Source organism: Sebastes umbrosus, chromosome 19 (genome assembly GCF_015220745.1).
Source record: "Sebastes umbrosus isolate fSebUmb1 chromosome 19, fSebUmb1.pri, whole genome shotgun sequence".
Lineage (NCBI taxonomy): Eukaryota > Metazoa > Chordata > Actinopteri > Perciformes > Sebastidae > Sebastes > Sebastes umbrosus.
The window spans coordinates 873,384-891,901 of record NC_051287.1 but is presented as its reverse complement, the minus strand read 5'-3'; the positions used below and the strand labels follow the sequence as shown (position 1 = coordinate 891,901).

The window sequence follows — 18,518 nt, the reverse complement described above, 5'->3', positions numbered from 1 at the left end:
AAAAATACATCATTATACAAAACTATTTTTAAAAAATTTGATTTTAAAATTATGTTTTGATTATACATGTAAAATATAAACTTAAAATATAAATTATGAATAAATCTTCACATTAATATAAAATAATTGGATTAAAATAAGTATGAATATAAAATACACCTTATTTATAATACATATATATATCCTATTAATTTAAAAACATTTTTATCTTTAAATAATTACAAAATATGTATTTATATTAAACATATATAAATATATACATAACTATGAATTGTAAATAGTAATTGCTTATATTTAAACTATAAAAATATTCAAATTATATTAAAAATAGATAACGTAATTAATTAAAAGTATGTTTATAATAATTAATTTGGAATGTTTTAGATAATATACGTTTTGAAAATAAATAAAATAATAGTGTAGTTACGTATAGTGGACCGTAAATTCACTATTGCAATATCGTTTAATTATATTATACATTTAAGTTTTGTAGAATTTTACTTAAGTTATCTAAGTTAAGTTGTACACTTTCACTGTAATTTATTTTGATTTATTTTCTTATCCTGAGGAGATTTCTGGTAAACTTATTATAATGAAGGAAGGTTTACCTGACAGACTGCATTCTGGGTAAAAACACTCAATGTGTACAGTGACGCACGACGTCATTACGTCACTTACACAACCAACATGGCGGCAGCCTTGCGGAGGGCGTGCAGGAGGTATTTAACTTTATTATTTAATTAACTTTATCTTTTACTAACTTTATGTTTTATTACAGTGAACAGCTCGATGTCAGTCAGTGACGACAGTGTTCTGTGTTCTGTGGTGTGTGTGACGCTGTGTGTGGTGATGAAACCAGACTCCGTTCAGAGTTTATATTAAATTAACGTTAAATCGCGTCTAAAACACAAACGGTGAGTTGAATGTGACGTCAGACAGGTGAGGAGCACGTGAATCGGAGTGATGAAAGATTCGGCTCACGTCACATTAACCAGCTGTGTCAGGTTTACCTGTTAACATCACCTGAACAGGTGGATTTAACCTGAATATACACCTGAAGCTGGGCGCTCGTGGTGACGTCACAGAATGTGAAATAATTAAATGTATTTTAGTAATTTCTGAAATGTTTATTTTGATTGTGAAACTTTATTTTATTTATTTAAAGGGTTTCTCTGAGCTGCTGCCAACAGAGAACACTGAGCACAGGTGAGTCTGTCTGCACCTCCTCCTCTTCATCCTCCTCTTCCTCTCTCTCCTCCTCCTCTTCATCCTCCTCTTCCTCCTCCTCATTAATAGCTCAAATAATATTAAAGATAAATGTAGCTATTAATTAATTGATAAAATGTGACATAAATTTATATTTCTGTTTATATATATTTGTATTAATTATTAATTGATTTAATCTTCTGTTTAATTTTCCTTTTTATTCATTTATTTTTGTTAATTTTTTTAATTAATTAATTTATTTTATTGACTTATTTCTGCATTTATTTTTTTTATTTCTGCACGACTCTCCCTCTGCATTCACCCCTTATTTATTTCCCCAAACTTATTTATTTCTGTATTCTTTTCTTTATATATTTATTCATACATTTGTTTTTACATTTCTTTATGCATTTCTGCCTTTAAATAAATATCAGATATACTTTATTGATCCAGGGTTACGTTTCTTCCCATTCTAGAATAGAAATATATATATATATATAAATAAACATATAAATAAGAAATAAGTGTATACAAATATGTGCATTGTACTACAATATGACAACAATACATATCAAAATCAATAATCGAAGGGGTTGATGATCGTAGATGATGAAGACAGGACGTAGATGAAGACAGGACGTAGGTGATGATGACAGGACGTAGACGATGAAGACAGGACGTAGGTGATGAAGACAGGACGTAGGTGATGATGACAGGACGTAGGTGATGAAGACAGGACGTAGGTGATGAAGACAGGACGTAGATGAAGACGGGACGTAGATGAAGACGGGACGTAGATGAAGACAGGACGTAGGTGATGAAGACAGGACGTAGGTGATGAAGACAGGACGTAGGTGATGATGACAGGACGTAGGTGATGAAGACAGGACGTAGGTGATGATGACAGGACGTAGGTGATGATGACAGGACGTAGGTGATGAAGACAGGACGTAGGTGATGATGACAGGACGTAGACGATGAAGACAGGACGTAGGTGATGAAGACAGGACGTAGGTGATGATGACAGGACGTAGGTGATGAAGACAGGACGTAGGTGATGAAGACAGGACGTAGATGAAGACGGGACGTAGATGAAGACGGGACGTAGATGAAGACAGGACGTAGGTGATGAAGACAGGACGTAGGTGATGATGACAGGACGTAGGTGATGAAGACAGGACGTAGGTGATGATGACAGGACGTAGGTGATGATGACAGGACGTAGGTGATGAAGACAGGACGTAGGTGATGATGACAGGACATAGGTGATGAAGACAGGACGTAGATGATGATGACAGGACGTAGGTGATGAAGACAGGACGTAGGTAATGATGACAGGACGTAGGTGATGAAGACAGGACGTAGATGAAGACAGGACGTAGATGATGAAGACAGGACGTAGGTGATGATGACAGGACGTAGACGATGAAGACAGGACGTAGGTGATGAAGACAGGACGTAGGTGATGATGACAGGACGTAGGTGATGAAGACAGGACGTAGGTGATGAAGACAGGACGTAGATGAAGACGGGACGTAGATGAAGACGGGACGTAGATGAAGACAGGACGTAGGTGATGAAGACAGGACGTAGGTGATGATGACAGGACGTAGGTGATGAAGACAGGACGTAGGTGATGAAGACAGGACCAAGGTGATGAAGACAGGACGTAGGTGATGAAGACAGGACCAAGGTGATGAAGACAGGACGTAGACGATGAAGACAGGACGTAGGTGATGAAGACAGGACGTAGGTGATGAAGACAGGACGTAGATGAAGACAGGACCAAGGTGATGAAGACAGGACCAAGGTGATGAAGACAGGACCAAGGTGATGAAGACAGGACGTAGGTGATGAAGACAGGACGTAGATGAAGACAGGACCAAGGTGATGAAGACAGGACCAAGGTGATGAAGACAGGACCAATCAACTGTGTGTCTCTCTCCAGGTCGTAGTTTGCTGCCCCGCCCCAGGCCACTCCCCCTCCTCTTAGTGACAGGTGGTGGTTATCTTGGTTACCAGCACTATAGGACTAGAGACAAACAGCAGGATGGAGTCCCGCCCCCTCTGGCCACGCCCACACAGGTAGGAGAGAACACACCTTCTTCTTCTTCTTCTTCTTCTTCTTCTTCTTCTTCTTCTTCTCCTTCTCCTTCTCCTTCTCCTTCTTCTTCTTCTTCTTCTCCTTCTCCTTCTCCTTCTCTTTCTCCTCTTCCTTCTTCTTCTTTGTTATTCTTGTTATTCTTGTTATTCAACCTGAATCTCTCTCTGATTATTGATCTGATTATTGATCTGTTTATTGTTCCTGTCAGTGAATCACAGCATTGTGAACTCACTGATGATGTAATCCAGATCTTTCCTCTCACGAGCCGACGGGATGCTTTTATTGTGAAATCACAGGAAATGCCACGTGTTAGTGTAGCCTCGTTACCTGACCTGAGAACAGACTCTGATTGGTTCACTGGGTGAAAGGTGACAGCGATGTCACACAGTGATGATGTCACACTGACCGGTCACTCTACCTGACACATCATCACTCAGGCCCCGCCCCCTCTGCTCACTGCCCAACCTGCCTCCTGATTGGTCCGTTCATTGAGGGCATGGTCTGATTGGTCAATGAGTAACCGGGCAAGGCAGACGGGGGCTCTGATTGGACGAAAGTTGACCAGAAAAAATCCCCCTGAATGAAAAGAATTGATCTCTTAGTTTATTTATCTGTCTGGTTTTTATTTATTTATTTATCATATTTATTTCAAAATCATCTGCGTTGTTCTTTTCCCTTTTTTTCAAATGTTAACGTCCACTCAGCCGTTAGCACAAAGCAGTGACGTAGGTTAGCACGGTAAGCTAATCAATAAGGTTATGAATAATGTGAACGCTAGCACTAGCGTCAACGTTAGCTCTGCTAAGTCTGGAAATATCTGAAAGGGTTAGTTTGAATTTTTTTGAAGTGGGGTTGTTCGCTACTCCGGTTAAATTACTGTTTTTGTGAATGGAGTCTGGTGGCTTTGAAGAGAGCGATATAACGGCTTCAGTTCCCCGACAGAAGGGCTGTCTGACGGTGAGGTAAAGGGCTGTCTGACGATGAGGTAAAGGACTGTCTGACGATGAGGTAAAGGACTGTCTGATGGTGAGGTAAAGGGCTGTCTGATGGTGAGGTAAAGGACTGTCTGATGGTGAGGTAAAGGACTGTCTGACGATGAGGTAAAGGACTGTCTGATGGTGAGGTAAAGGACTGTCTGATGATGAGGTAAAGGACTGTCTGACGCTGAGGTAAAGGACTGTCTGACGATGAGGTAAAGGACTGTCTGACGCTGAGGTAAAGGACTGTCTGACGGTGAGGTAAAGGGCTGTCTGACGATGAGGTAAAGGACTGTCTGACGGTGAGGTAAAGGGCTGTCTGACGATGAGGTAAAGGACTGTCTGACGGTGAGGTAAAGGGCTGTCTGATGGTGAGGTAAAGGACTGTCTGATGGTGAGGTAAAGGACTGTCTGACGGTGAGGTAAAGGGCTGTCTGATGGTGAGGTAAAGGGCTGTCTGACGATGAGGTAAAGGACTGTCTGACGGTGAGGTAAAGGGCTGTCTGATGGCGAGGTAAAGGACTGTCTGATGGTGAGGTAAAGGGCTGTATGATGGTGAGGTAAAGGACTGTCTGATGGTGAGGTAAAGGGCTGTATGATGGTGAGGTAAGGGGCTGTCTGACGGCGAGGTAAAGGACTGTCTGATGGTGAGGTAAAGGGCTGTCTGACGGTGAGGTAAGGGGCTGTCTGACGGCGAGGTAAAGGACTGTCTGATGGTGAGGTAAAGGACTGTCTGATGGTGAGGTAAAGGACTGTCTGATGGTGAGGTAAAGGACTGTCTGATGGTGAGGTAAAGGACTGTCTGATGGCGAGGTAAAGGACTGTCTGATGGCGAGGTAAAGGACTGTCTGATGGCGAGGTAAAGGACTGTCTGATGGTGAGGTAAAGGGCTGTCTGACGGCGAGGTAAAGGACTGTCTGATGATGAGGTAAAGGGCTGTCTGATGGTGATCATCAGATAGCCCTTTACCTCGCCGTCAGACAGTCCTTTCTGACGGGGAACTGAAGCCGTTATAGTGCTGTTGTCAAAGCCACCAGACTCCATTAAAACACAGTGATTCAACCTCTCAGAACAGGAGGGTAGCTGGTCTCAGATGGTCTCAGGTAGTTAGTTTGTGTTATTGTGTGACTTTCTGATCTGAACTAACGTGGCGTCCACAGCAGTACGTCGCTTAGCTTCCTGCCGGTGCTCCTGTCTGCTTCTCCTGACTGGAGACTTGGACTTTTTTTTACTCTTCAGTTGATAAAATATAATATTATAAAACACAACAATTTAATGAATGATATTAATAAGTATAATTTCAATTAATTAATTTGAAATCATTTATTATCCTACAACTTCATAATAAATTAGTAGAAAATAATTGTAAAGTAATATAAATATATATTATATAATATTTATTTTAAATACATTTAGATGTATAAATCCACCATTTACTATTATAATTATAGAATTAATTAATGAATTAAAAAAGTAAAAAAAAATTTACTTTTCGACTAATAAAATATAATATTTTAAAATATAACAATTTAATGAATGATATTATTGATTATAATTTAAGTAATTAATTTGTAATAATTTATAATCCTACAACTTCATAATATATTAGTAACAATTATTGTAAAAATATAAATATGTACTATATATTTATTTTTTTAATAAATTAAAATGTATAAAGCAACCATTAGATATTTTAAATATAGAATTATAGATAACCAATAAAGAAAACCATGAAACTGTAATTTTTGTACTTCTTTCCTTATAATTAATTAAATGTATTAATAACATATAATACAGATATTTTTTAAAGTCATAATGAAAAAATACAAATTATTTTAATATAATTAAAACAATTACAGTGTAAAATGTAATAGATTACTCATTTGTTTCATTGTAATAATAAACATTAAATAAATAAATAAATATAAAAAATACATACATGAAAATGAAATAAATTATTTTGCTGTAATACAAATTAATAAGTCAAATATATATTGTCTATAAATAACCAGTGTTTTTTCATTGCCTGTGTTGTATTTATTTGGATATTTTTACACGTGTACTGTTTTTTATTTGCACTCTTTGTACTTTGTATTGCAACAAGCGGGAGGTGGAGGTGAGAGGGTGGAGCTCCTCAGTATGAACGCCTCTCTCTCTCTCTCTCTCTCTCTCCGTCCATCTGTCACTTCTTCTTCTCTGCTGTCAGTGAACAGACTCACCTGTCTCTTCTTCTTCTCTGGTGATATTTAACCGTCAGCATGTGTCGTCGCCCGTCTCTCTCTGCGGCGATGTTGTCGGTGACACGTTCATGGTAAAGTTCCTCTCTCGTGGCCGTGGCGGCGAGCGTGGGCAGCGCGACCTGCTGCGGCAGGTGAAGCGGCGGTGGCATGCGACCGACGGGGAGAAAGAGAAAGAGAAGGACGAGGGAAAAGGAGGAGGAAGAGGAGTGAGGATGAGAACGACGGCACGATTCAGGTGGGAGAGGGAGAGAAGCGAGAGAGGAGTGATGAACGGAGAGATGATTCATAAAACTAGAAATGTTCCTGAAGCTGATAAAAGAACGAAAGAGATCCGAGTTAAACAGACAGACAGACGATGGTTTCTGGGTTACAGGAGATTAGTGTGTGTGTGTGTGTGTATGTGTGGTTTCTATGGCGACAGCTGTTTAGCAGGTCAGCTATTTTAGCTTTAGCCTAGTTTAGCTTGCGTTAGCCTCTTTCCAGTTGATCCTTTGCTCATCTGCTAACCCAGTTAGCTTCAGACACAGAGACGGAAGTCGCTTTGATTCCTACGGATCTATTTTATAGTGTTCAACACTACAGACATCTATACATATATGTGTGTGTGTATATATACAGTATATATAGACATATATGTATGTGTATAAACGGTATTAGGGCTGTCAAATTTATCACAATAATACCACGTTAACACAAATTTGTTTTAATGCCACTAATTTCTTTAACGCATTAATGCAACTTGTGGTTTTTAGGCTGTAGCGGCTCAGTTTTAATACTAGAGTGAAGATCCTGGTATCATAGTAAACTGTAGAACCTGATGAATCCATCGGTACCAACCATGTCAGACTAGCTGGTCATGAAGGAGGTTAAATAACGCTCCAAACTTACACTAAATGTTGGAGAGGAAAAACTGTCATGTCCATGTTCAAAGGGGTCCCTTGACCTCTGACCTCAAGATGTGTGAATGTAAATGGGTTCTATGGGTACCCACGAGTCTCCCCTTTACAGACATGCCCACTTTATGATAATCACATGCAGTTTGGGGCAAGTCATAGTCAAGTCAGCACACTGACACACTGACAGCTGTTGTTGCCTGTTGGGCTGCAGTTTGCCATGTTATGATTGGAGCATATTGTTTTATGCTAAATGCAGTACCTGTGAGGGTTTCTGGATCAATATCTGTCATTGATTTGTGTTGTTCATTGATTTATAATAATAAATATATACATACATTTACATAAAGCAGCATATTATACACTCCCATGTTGATAAGAGGATTAAATACTGGACTAATCTCCCTTTAAGGTTCATTTAGAACAGATAAAACATGTGAGATTAATTTGCGATTAACTATTTTAATTGATTGACAGCCCTGATATATATATATATATATATATTTATAGATGTGTATATATATATATATATATATATAGAAAATTATTAAATTAATCATATAAATTTTATGTATAGATGATTGTCAAATATTAAACAGTTTTATAAACATAAGTGATATTTTTGAAGAGAAAGGTTTGAAGGTTGGTGAGATATTATATAAAAGATATATAAATAATATATATAATATATATATATATTATATATATATATAAAAGTTAAATGCGTCTTTGTAAACACACGTTTATAAAACAATTTTAGAAACAAAAACTGCTCTGATCAAATATCTTGCGTTAGCGAGTTAGCGTTAGCATCACTGTTAGCATTCCTACAAGCTTTAGCGTAGCTTAGCTTAGCGACTGTGTGCTGCGTTAGCGTCCGCTCCTCCTCCTCCTCCTCCTCACCCTCCACCCTCCACACACACATAAGCCCCGCCCCTCCACACCTGTCCACGCCCCACCTGTGTTTTATATTCCTCCATGTTTTACCTCCTTTCTCCCTCTATTTATTTAGTTTTGTTCTTCCTCTCTCTCGTCCTCCGGCTTCCTTCACACTTTTTAAAACATGTTTTTTGAGATGAGATGAAATGAGCCATATTTTATCTTTTTTTTAATATTTTTGCTGAATTGTTTATATAGAATAATTATCATAGCTCCGTTCAATATAACAAAAGTCACATTTATTATTATTTGTTATTATTTTTTATTTATTATCTGTATTCGTTGTTGACTTTCCAAAACGTCGTAGATTATTAACGCGATGCTTTAAGGTGGCCGAATGAAGCTCTGTTGTCAGACCTTCACCTCTGCACCTGAATGCACCTCCAGGAAGGATATGATGTAATAAGCAGCCAATGAAGTTACAGATCAGGGAAACAACGACACAAACATCTCTTCTTCTTTATTCTTCTGTTTTTTGCTTTTTATTTTATCAGTTTTAATTTTTTATCTCTCTGATCCTTCACCTCCCTCTCCCCCTTATATCTCCTATTACCCCCCCACACCTCCCTGACTCCCTCATTACATCTCATTACATCTCATTACATCTCATTACATCTCATTACATCTCATTAAATCTCATCATAATCAGGCTCCAGGTGCCTCGTTTGGCTCTCAGTCGCCGTCTGAGCGTGCTCAGTGGCAGTGTGTCTCGACCCACCCCTTGGCGCCGTCGGCCAATCGCCTTCCTCTGCTATGTCCTGTCAGTCAGCACTCTGCGGCCGTTGGCCAAACGGGTAAGAGCGGCTGCCTGCTGGCTTCTGATTGGACGAAGGGAAACGGGGAGGGACGGGGACGACCATATTCTCTCCTTCTTTTCTTTCTTGTTTTGTTTCTATTTTTCCTCTCTTTTCTTCACCTCTCGTCTCTTTTAAGCATCTATGAGTTATATTTCTCTGTTAATATCACTACCTGCTCAGGTACTCTGTTCACTAACTGCTCAGGTACTCTGTATACTACCTGCTCAGGTACTCTGTATACTACCTGCTCAGGTACTCTGTATACTACCTGTTCAGGTACTCTGTTCACTACCTGCTCAGGTACTCTGTTCACTAACTGCTCAGGTACTCTGTATACTACCTGTTCAGGTACTCTGTTCACTAACTGCTCAGGTACTCTGTATACTACCTGTTCAGGTACTCTGTATACTACCTGCTCAGGTACTCTGTATACTACCTGCTCAGGTACTCTGTTCACTAACTGCTCAGGTACTCTGTATACTACCTGCTCAGGTACTCTGTATACTACCTGCTCAGGTACTCTGTATACTACCTGCTCAGGTACTCTGTATACTACCTGCTCAGGTACTCTGTTCACTACTTGCTCAGTTACTCTCTATACAACCTGCTCAGGTACTCTGTTCACTACCTGCTCAGGTACTCTGTATACTACCTGCTCAGGTACTCTGTTCACTACCTGCTCGGGTACTCTGTTCACTACCTGCTCGGGTACTCTGTATGTTACCTGCTCAGGTACTCTGTTCACTACCTGCTCAGGTACTCTGTATACTACCTGCTCAGGTACTCTGTATGTTACTTGCTCAGGTACTCTGTTCACTACGTGCTCAGGTACTCTATTCACTACGTGCTCAGGTACTCTGTATACTACGTGCTCAGGTACTCTGTTCACTACGTGCTCAGGTACTCTGTATACTACCTGCTCAGGTACTCTGTTCACTACCTGCTCAGGTACTCTGTATACTACCTGCTCAGGTACTCTGTTCACTACCTGCTCAGGTACTCTGTATACTACCTGCTCAGGTACTCTGTTCACTACCTGCTCAGGTACTCTGTATACTACCTGCTCAGGTACTCTGTTCACTACCTGCTCAGGTACTCTGTATACTACCTGCTCAGGTACTTACTTTACCAGCCGTTGGCAGTTAGACCAACAAGTTATTCTTGGACCTGGTCTGGGAGTCAGAGGTGTGTTCTCCAGCTTAACTTGCTGCTTCCTTGGCAGACAGATGACCGGGGTTGGGGGGGGGGGGGTTGGCGGCTCTGAATTGAGCCGTTGTGGAGAGGCCCAGGTACACAAACTGAGGTTTGACGAGGTCGTGGAAAAGCTAAGTTTGTAAAATTTGAGTTGTCTTTTAAGTCTCTGACACACCAGCTACATATCAGCATGTAGATGTAAAACATAAAGGACCGAGACTAGAACCCTGAGGAACCCCATCAGTCATGTTTAGTTCTGTCATACGATGATCAGTTACTGCAGGTTTCAAAACACCAGAAATACAAGCAGGTTGGTCGTTAAAGGTTCAGGACGGTTGACTGCAGCTCTCTCACAGTGTTGATGGTTAAAATCGTCTTGTTTTCTTTTCTACTTTTACTTATTTCACCTCCGTCTATCTCCTCTTTTTTTCCTCTGATTTCTTCTCTCCTCTTTCACCTCCTTCTTCTTCTCTCTCCACAACAGTTGAATTTTATTGAACAGATTAATATGATATAACAGTAATGTTCTTCTTCCTAAAAGCAGATGATAATATTTACGGTGTAGTTTCCTGTTTGGTGCTGCAGGTGGCGTTGTACCGCTCCTTCCCGACTCGCCTCCTCTCTCGGGCCTGGGGTCGTCTGAACGGCGTGGAGCTCCCCACCTGGCTCCGGAAGCCCATCTACTCCCTCTACATCTGGACCTTCGGGGTCAACATGCAGGTCTGGACAACCAGGAGTGTTGTTGGGGTGGCAGGTTATCTTTATGTTAGCGTTATGGTAATCATAATGTGTCGTCTAATAGGAAGCAGCCGTGGAGGATTTACATCACTACAGGAATCTGGGTGAATTTTTCCGTCGACGTCTCAAACCTGCAGTCCGACCGCTCTGCGCCTCCTCCTGTCTGGTAACTCTACGTTAGGATTGCACATTTTTAATTGCCATTAAATTTGGTGACTTGTTTTGGACTCAGAAGACAAAAAGACTGGTGTTGATTTGGGACTTCATATCTCAGAATAACTTACTTCTTTACTGTTTTCTCTTCCTGTTCATCTCTTTCCCTTTATGAAATGTATTCTATTTTTTCTGCTTTTTGTACGTGATACTCTGAATACTTCATCTTCTGTTTTTTAGGGGGAATTTACCGTAAAAAGGAATTCTCTACGGTGTGTTTTTAGTCGTCAGACAGTCTTCAGCTCAGACACAATGAAACACAATGCATGATGGTAGTTTGAGTTTTGTCAGTGATGTATGGGATTATATTTATAGTTTTAATATATCATCAGCATATAGCTTTAATAATGTGAGATCTGATGTAGGAAGTTTACCTCATGTGGACTCTACACAACGTTTGGTGGTTTTATTATCAGATGTTTTTAGTTATTAAACGTTTATCAGAAGTTTATAGTTATTAAACTGTGTTTGTCAGATCTCTCCGGCTGATGGGAAGATCCTCCACTTTGGTCAAGTGAAGAACTCGGAGGTGGAGCAGGTGAAGGGGGTCACCTACAGTCTGGAGAACTTCCTGGGTCCACAGAAGAGACGGGGCAATGGTAAGACCACGCCCCCCCACCCCGCCCCCCCCAACTAGTCCCAAATCAAGATCAACTGGTCCCAAATCCAGTTGATCTTGATTTGGGACTAGTTGGTCTTGATTTGGGACCGGCTAGTCTGGATTTGAGACTGGTTGGTCTTGATTTGGGATCTGTCGGTCTTGATATGGGACCAGTTGATCTTGATTTGGGACCAGTTGGTCTTGATTTGGGACTAGTTGGTTTTGATTTAGGACCAGTTGGTCTGGATTTGAGACCTGTCGGTCTTGATTTGGGACCAGTTGGTTTTGATTTGGGATCTGTCGGTCTTGATATGGGACCAGTTGATCTTGATTTGGGACCAGTTGGTCTTGATTTAGGACCTGTTGGTCTTGATTTGGGATCAGTAGGTCTTGATTTGGGACCGGTCAGTCTGGATTTGGGACCAGTTGATCTTGATTTGGGACTAGTTGCTCTTGATTTGGGACCAGTTGGTCTTGATTTGGGACCGGCTAGTCTGGATTTGAGACTGGTTGGTCTTGATTTGGGATCTGTCGGTCTTGATATGGGACCAGTTGATCTTGATTTGGGACCAGTTGGTCTTGATTTAGGACCTGTTGGTCTTGATTTGGGATCAGTAGGTCTTGATTTGGGACCGGTCAGTTTGGATTTGGGACCAGTTGGTCTTGATTTGGGACTAGTTGGTTTTGATTTAGGACCAGTGGGTCTGGATTTGGGACTAGTAGGTCTTGAATTAGGACCAGTTGGTCTTGATTTAGGACCTGTCAGTCTTGATTTAGGACCAGTTGGTTTTGATTTGGGACCAGTAGGTCTTGATTTGGGACCAGTAGGTCCTGATTTGGGACCTGCTGGTGTTGTTGGTCTTGTCAAGTCTGGAGAACTTGTTGGGTCCACATCCTGTTAAAGGCTGATTCCTCTCTGTCTTTAGAGTCCTCGTCGTCCTTCAGAGACCTCCTCCTGACGTCTCCTGATAACGACCTGTTCCACGTGGTGGTCTACCTGGCTCCAGGTGACTACCACTGTTTCCATTCGCCCACAGACTGGAGGGTGGAGCTCCGACGTCACTTCCCAGGTGAGAGTCCGTTCATGTCTGTACCTGATTGTCTGATTCCTGCTGTGGACCTGCGTTCACCTCTCCATCCGTCTCTTCCTCGTTAGGCTCGTTAATGTCCGTTAACCCCGGCGTGGCTCGATTGGTCAAAGAGCTCTTCTGCCTTAACGAGCGCGTGGCGCTCACCGGCCAATGGCAGCACGGCTTCTTCTCGTTAACGGCGGTTGGAGCCACAAACGTCGGCTCCATCAGGGTTTACTTCGACCAGGTGAGGAAGACTTTAGTTTTTACTGTTTCTACTTTAATAGACGTTTTATCAGTTTTTTTCTTTCACGTATACAAAATAGAAACTTTTAGGAACTTAACGGAATTACTTTTTTAAATAAAAATTATTAAAGTTTTATGATTTTTTTTTTAAGGTTTTTATTATTTTAGTCTCTTAACTAAACTAACTTTATTAGTACAGTAATATATTTCTTATCATATATTCATATTTATATATGTATGCATCATATGTTTTTAACTTATATTAACATTTTGGGAAATGTTTACTGTAGTTTTATTTAATTCTTAGTTATAATTTTTATGATGTAGCATATAGTTACTTTTAAAAATATTTTTTATATTGTAATATTTTCAAAATCACTTAATATTGTATAATGTTTTGTATTTTGTAATGAATTTATTTACCTTTTATTTGTGTTGTTAGCAGTATTTTAAAATAAGAGTAATTAATTATAATAATATTGTATAATAATTGTTCATATTATTCTTATTAGTTTTTATTTTATTTTATTTTTTTAATTATTATTTATTTATTTATAAGTTTTAACAGTTTTTGCGTTTCGTCTTCAGGAGCTTCAGACCAACGCTCCTCGCTACAGTAAAGGCTCCTTCCAGGACCGCAGCTACGTTGTCGTCGACGACCAGGTGGTGAAGGCGGCTGGTGAAGGGGGCGTGGCCTGTGTAGAGGGAGAGGGCGTGGTCTTGGAGAAGGGCGCGGCGGTGGGGGAGTTTAACCTCGGCTCCACCATCGTTCTGCTGTTCGAAGCTCCGAAAGACTTCAGCTTCAACCTGCAGCCGGGACAGCGAATCAGAGTGGGGGAGGGGCTCGGCAGCCTCTGATTGGCCGAGCTGCATCCTGGAGGGAGGGGCCTGATGATGAGGGACTGCCGGCGGCCACTGATGAAAGACAGAGTTTAAGGCATTGTGGGTAATTTTCTCAAACAAAGAAGCATTGGAGGACATAAAGAGGACTCAAACTCCCAGAATGCCTTGTGCCTCATGGAGGTTTAAATGCCAAACCTTTGTCTCTTTTTTTTTCTGTTGTCTCGTCAAATATTCCTTTAAAATCACCAGAAACATTCACGTCATATTTAACAAACTAGTTATTATTAATTATTAATTCTGTTAAAGTGAAAAAAAAGTTCCTCCGTCCACTGAAACAGTTTGAATGTTTAAAGCTTTATTAACTTGTTGTTGTTGAAAGGTTGTTTTTGAACCAATCAGAGCTGTCGGAGCCATTAGCATCAGCTCGCTGATTGGTTGAAACCCAGCAGGTCGCCTGTGATTGGTTGAAACCCAGCAGGACGCCTGTGATTGGTTGAAACCCAGCAGGACGCCTGTGATTGGCCAAAAAGAAGCAATGATGTTCTACTTTTGTAAAATATGTAATTATTAATAAATATGTCTTTCTCAGCAGCTTTGTCTTTATTCCACTTATAATACAATTAATATTAAATACTGGTAGAAGAAGAACTTAACATGTTTGTGTTAACACTCTGAAAGTATGGAGGACGGAACCGGCCAAAATGAAAAATAAATCAATAAATGACTCGGGACACACTGATTGGTCAGTCCTAGCCCCGCCCCGGGCAGCAGAACCAGCAGCACAGCCAATAGGACGGCGGCGGGCAGCAGTTTCCGTAGCGATGGAAGCGCGGCTCGGCCAGACCTCCGTGCGACCAGCTGTCGTCGGTGACCTCCTTCCCCAGCCACAGCTTCCCGTCCTGGGCTGTGTCTCCGGCCGGCGCCCCCTCCCTGCGGCCGGAGCTCCAGGAAGACAGGGAGCAGGAGGAGGTGCAGGTCTGCTGGGCCTTCACGCCCAGGAAGGAGGCCAAGTCCAGGTCCAGACCCGCTGCTCCTCCTCTGGGCCGAGGCGTGTTCTGTCGACACTGAGGACACGGGATCCACACCTGGGGGAGGGGACGAGGGGAGGGTGGGGGGGTGTACATGTTACATCCCTAAGACTCATGGGTAATGTAGTTGAGAGACAGGAGGTGAACATGATGTTATAAACTGGTTTTATTTCTGCTTCCATCACTCACTCATCAGCTGACACCTCCACTGCTTTCATCTTTTACTATTCAACTGACATTTTAACCAAAGGTCGTATATTGATAAGAAGTCAATAGTTCGTTCCACGTCAACATCAGCGTCCAGCAGCAGAGCTACGCTTCCGCCATTTTGGACTGAAAGCGACTTTCAGACGCCAGTAAAACGTCCGCCTACAAAGAGACGTACAAAAGTAAAACTGAATTATTAATATTCTACTGACATATCCTGTGTTGAACAATAAAACATTATAAATAAAATAAGTGTTTTCAGTCCAAAATGGCGCCACAGCTGTTGTCAAAAAAACAACGAAGTTTGCCGTTTTGCTTCAATAACCTCTGGTTAAACTCTAACAGCAGCTCAGGTGCGTGCTGATGATGTCACCAGTCACCTGTTCGTTGATGACTGTGTCCAGCCTCTTCAGACACGCCTGGCAGAAGGCGTGGCCGCAGTGCAGTCGCCGCGGCAACCGCGTCGCTAGGTCGTAGCTGCCGAAGCACACGATGCACACCAGGTCCTGCCTCCTCAGTGACATCATCGCGTCCACGGCAACAGAGGAGGGAGGAGGAGGGAGGGGCTGACAGGTCACTTCCTCCTCCTCATCCTCCTCTTCCTCCTCCTCCTCCTCCTCTTCTTCTTCTTCCTTTCTGTCGTCCGACATTTTTTTCTGATAGACGAGAAGAAAAGTTTCTTTTTAAGATTCATTAGAAGAATATTTGTTTTGTATTATTTTAGATATTATTTGTAATATATTGTTATATAATATAATATACGATATTGTAATATAATATAATATATTATAATATAATGTTATATAATATAATATGTTATAATATAATATAATATATTGTAATATATTATAATATAATATAATATATTATAATGTTATATAATATAATATAACATAATATATTATAATATAATGTTATATAATATATTATATCTTCTGTAGAGAAGATCGCAAAATAATTATTAGACGTTTGTATAAAACAAACGTTTATATAACGCCTGAAACACGTGAACACGCCTCCCGGACGCAGAAAAATGGAATCATTGCCGCGAGACGTCGCCGTTAGAGACTAAAGTAACACAGTACTTTTACTGCTGAGTAATTAAAGTAATGTGATTACTTTTCTAAAAGTGACTTTAATGTGTCAGAGACTCACTACTTCCTGTTTGTGTCGATAGAATTCGTCCAATCAGACAACAGGAGGCGACACCTGCTGCGCTCTGATTGGATGAATTTTAAAACCTTACCTGGATATTCTTCCTGTTTCTTCACATCTTCTTCTTCATCTTCTTCTTCTTTATTGTTGTTTACACTTTTCCTCCTGTCGTCTCTTATTACTCCTCTCTTCTTCTTGTCCTTCGTCTTTTATTCCTTTTTGTTTCTTCTTCTCCTCTTTTCGTCTTTCACTCTTTCATTTCTTCCAGTTTTTCTTTTCTTGTTTTCTTCTCAGCTGTTTCTCTTTTGTTGTTCACTCTTCCTCTATCTTTTTCTTTCTTTCTTCTTCTTTATCGTTTATTCTCACCTCCTCTTTTCCTCTTCTGTTCTCTCCATTTCTTTCATCTCTTTCTTCTTCTTTGTTTTTTTTATCTCTTTTCTCTACTCTTTTCTTCTTCTTCTGTTTGTTGGTTGTCGTAGTTCTCTCTGCCTCAGAGACAGAGAGAGAAAAAGAGAGAAAGAGAGAGAAAGAGAGAGAGAAAGAGAGAGAGAAAGAGAGAGAGAAAGGGAGAGTCTCCTTCATCAATAATTCAGCCTCGCTCGGCCGACAGCAGACACTGAATGTCACTTATTATTTATATATCGTACGTAAACATCACTTTTATTTGTCTTATTACATAAACCATAATGTGTCACTTCAATATTTAAAATATAAAAAATAAAAAGGAACAAAAACAACAATTATAACAATTTACAAAACATACAATAACAAAAATTTAAAATATTTCCTATAAAATGTACAAATTAAATATATAAATTATCCACAATAAAATATAAACATTAATATGTATGTAAATAAGATTAATTTAATGTGTAAATAAAACATAAAGTATCAATCGATAACTTATCAATAATGATTTAACTTTTACTACACAGTATATCATTTAATACCATCACATTAAAATATCATTCAAAGTTTAAATGATCAATAATCTGACCTGTAACCTGATCAGCCAATAGAAAGTGGAGCTGCTCTCAGGTTTCTATTGGCCGCTGGTGTCGGCCTATCAGGTTACAGCTCAGTGGGACTGGCTGAGGTCGCCTAGCAACAGAGACACAGAGCGAGAATAAAACAGAGAAATAATAAAGTTTAATCATGAGAGATAAAGTTTAATTATGAGAAATAATAATGTTTAATTATGAGAGATAAAGTTTAATTATGATAAATAATAATGTTTAATTATGACAAATAATAATGTTTAATCATGAGAGATAAAGTTTAATTATGACAAATAATAATGTTTAATCATGAGAGATAAAGTTTAATTATGACAAATAATAATGTTTAATTATGAGAGATAAAGTTTAATTATGAGAAATAATAATGTTTATTATGAGAAATATTAGTTTAATTATGAGAAATAATAATGTTTAATTATGAGAAATAATAATGTTTATTATGAGAAATAATACAATTTAATTATGAGAAATAATAAAGTTTAATTATGAGAAATAATATTGTTTGATTATGAGAAATAATAATGTTTAATTATGAGAAATAATAATGTTCATTTTGAGAAATAATATTGTTTAATTATGAAAAATAATATTGTTTGATTACGAGAAATATTATTGTTTAATTACAAGAAATAATAATGGTTAATTATGATAAATAATATTGTTTAATTATGAGAAATCATATTGTTTGATTACGAGAAATATTATTGTTTAATTATAAGAAATAATAATGTTTAATTATGAGAAATAATAAAGTTTATAATGAGAAATAAGTTTAATTATGAGTTTACAAAAATGTAATTTGATTAATTTCGATGTTAATATTTACATTTAAACATGAGTCAAAGATCTGAGCTGTTTGTAGTAAATATTCAAATATCATATCATAAATAATATGATGTGAAACACTCAATAATATTCATCGTCTTTATTTCATCAACAAGTGTTTTACAGAAAATTAACAGCAACATTTCCTGATTTGATTCCACGTGTTATATTTTAACTTTAAAAACTCCTTCATACTAAAATGTTCAAAATCATTGTTGTGAAA

The 18,518-nt window shown here is 39.2% G+C and overlaps 3 protein-coding genes across 9 annotated transcripts in view; 2 read left to right on the top strand and 1 right to left on the bottom strand.

Moving 5' to 3' along the window:
* The first annotated feature begins 617 nt into the window (after positions 1–617).
* Positions 618–14,649, top strand: pisd (phosphatidylserine decarboxylase). Of its 7 annotated transcripts, none has more exons than XM_037751805.1 (9): positions 618–719; positions 1,166–1,206; positions 3,155–3,291; positions 10,936–11,070; positions 11,153–11,254; positions 11,777–11,900; positions 12,829–12,972; positions 13,059–13,219; positions 13,807–14,649. In XM_037751805.1, exons 1-9 carry the CDS (start codon positions 688–690, stop codon positions 14,074–14,076), a joined length of 1,146 nt encoding a protein of 381 aa, XP_037607733.1. In that variant the 5' UTR covers positions 618–687; the 3' UTR covers positions 14,077–14,649. The 7 variants fall into 7 exon arrangements, with proteins under 7 accessions (XP_037607733.1, XP_037607735.1, XP_037607738.1 ...); XM_037751807.1 differs by lacking the exon at positions 618–719 and adding an exon at positions 9,009–9,153; XM_037751810.1 differs by lacking the exons at positions 618–719; positions 1,166–1,206 and adding an exon at positions 1,878–1,905.
* The window catches only part of fer (fer (fps/fes related) tyrosine kinase), a 36,461-nt gene continuing 24,711 nt past the window's right edge, over positions 6,769–18,518 (top strand). Inside the window, exon 1 of the mRNA XM_037751792.1 lies at positions 6,769–6,932. The gene's annotated coding sequence lies outside the window, so the exon portion shown is untranslated. The remainder of the gene's footprint in view (positions 6,933–18,518) is intronic.
* On the bottom strand, positions 14,455–16,762 carry si:ch211-202f5.2 (uncharacterized protein LOC795181 homolog). Its single transcript, XM_037751818.1, has 3 exons — positions 16,543–16,762; positions 15,677–15,952; positions 14,455–15,146 (listed from the first exon to the last, which is right to left on the bottom strand). The coding sequence occupies exons 2-3, from the start codon at positions 15,944–15,946 to the stop codon at positions 14,811–14,813; spliced, it is 606 nt and encodes a 201-aa protein (XP_037607746.1). The 5' UTR covers positions 15,947–15,952; positions 16,543–16,762; the 3' UTR covers positions 14,455–14,810.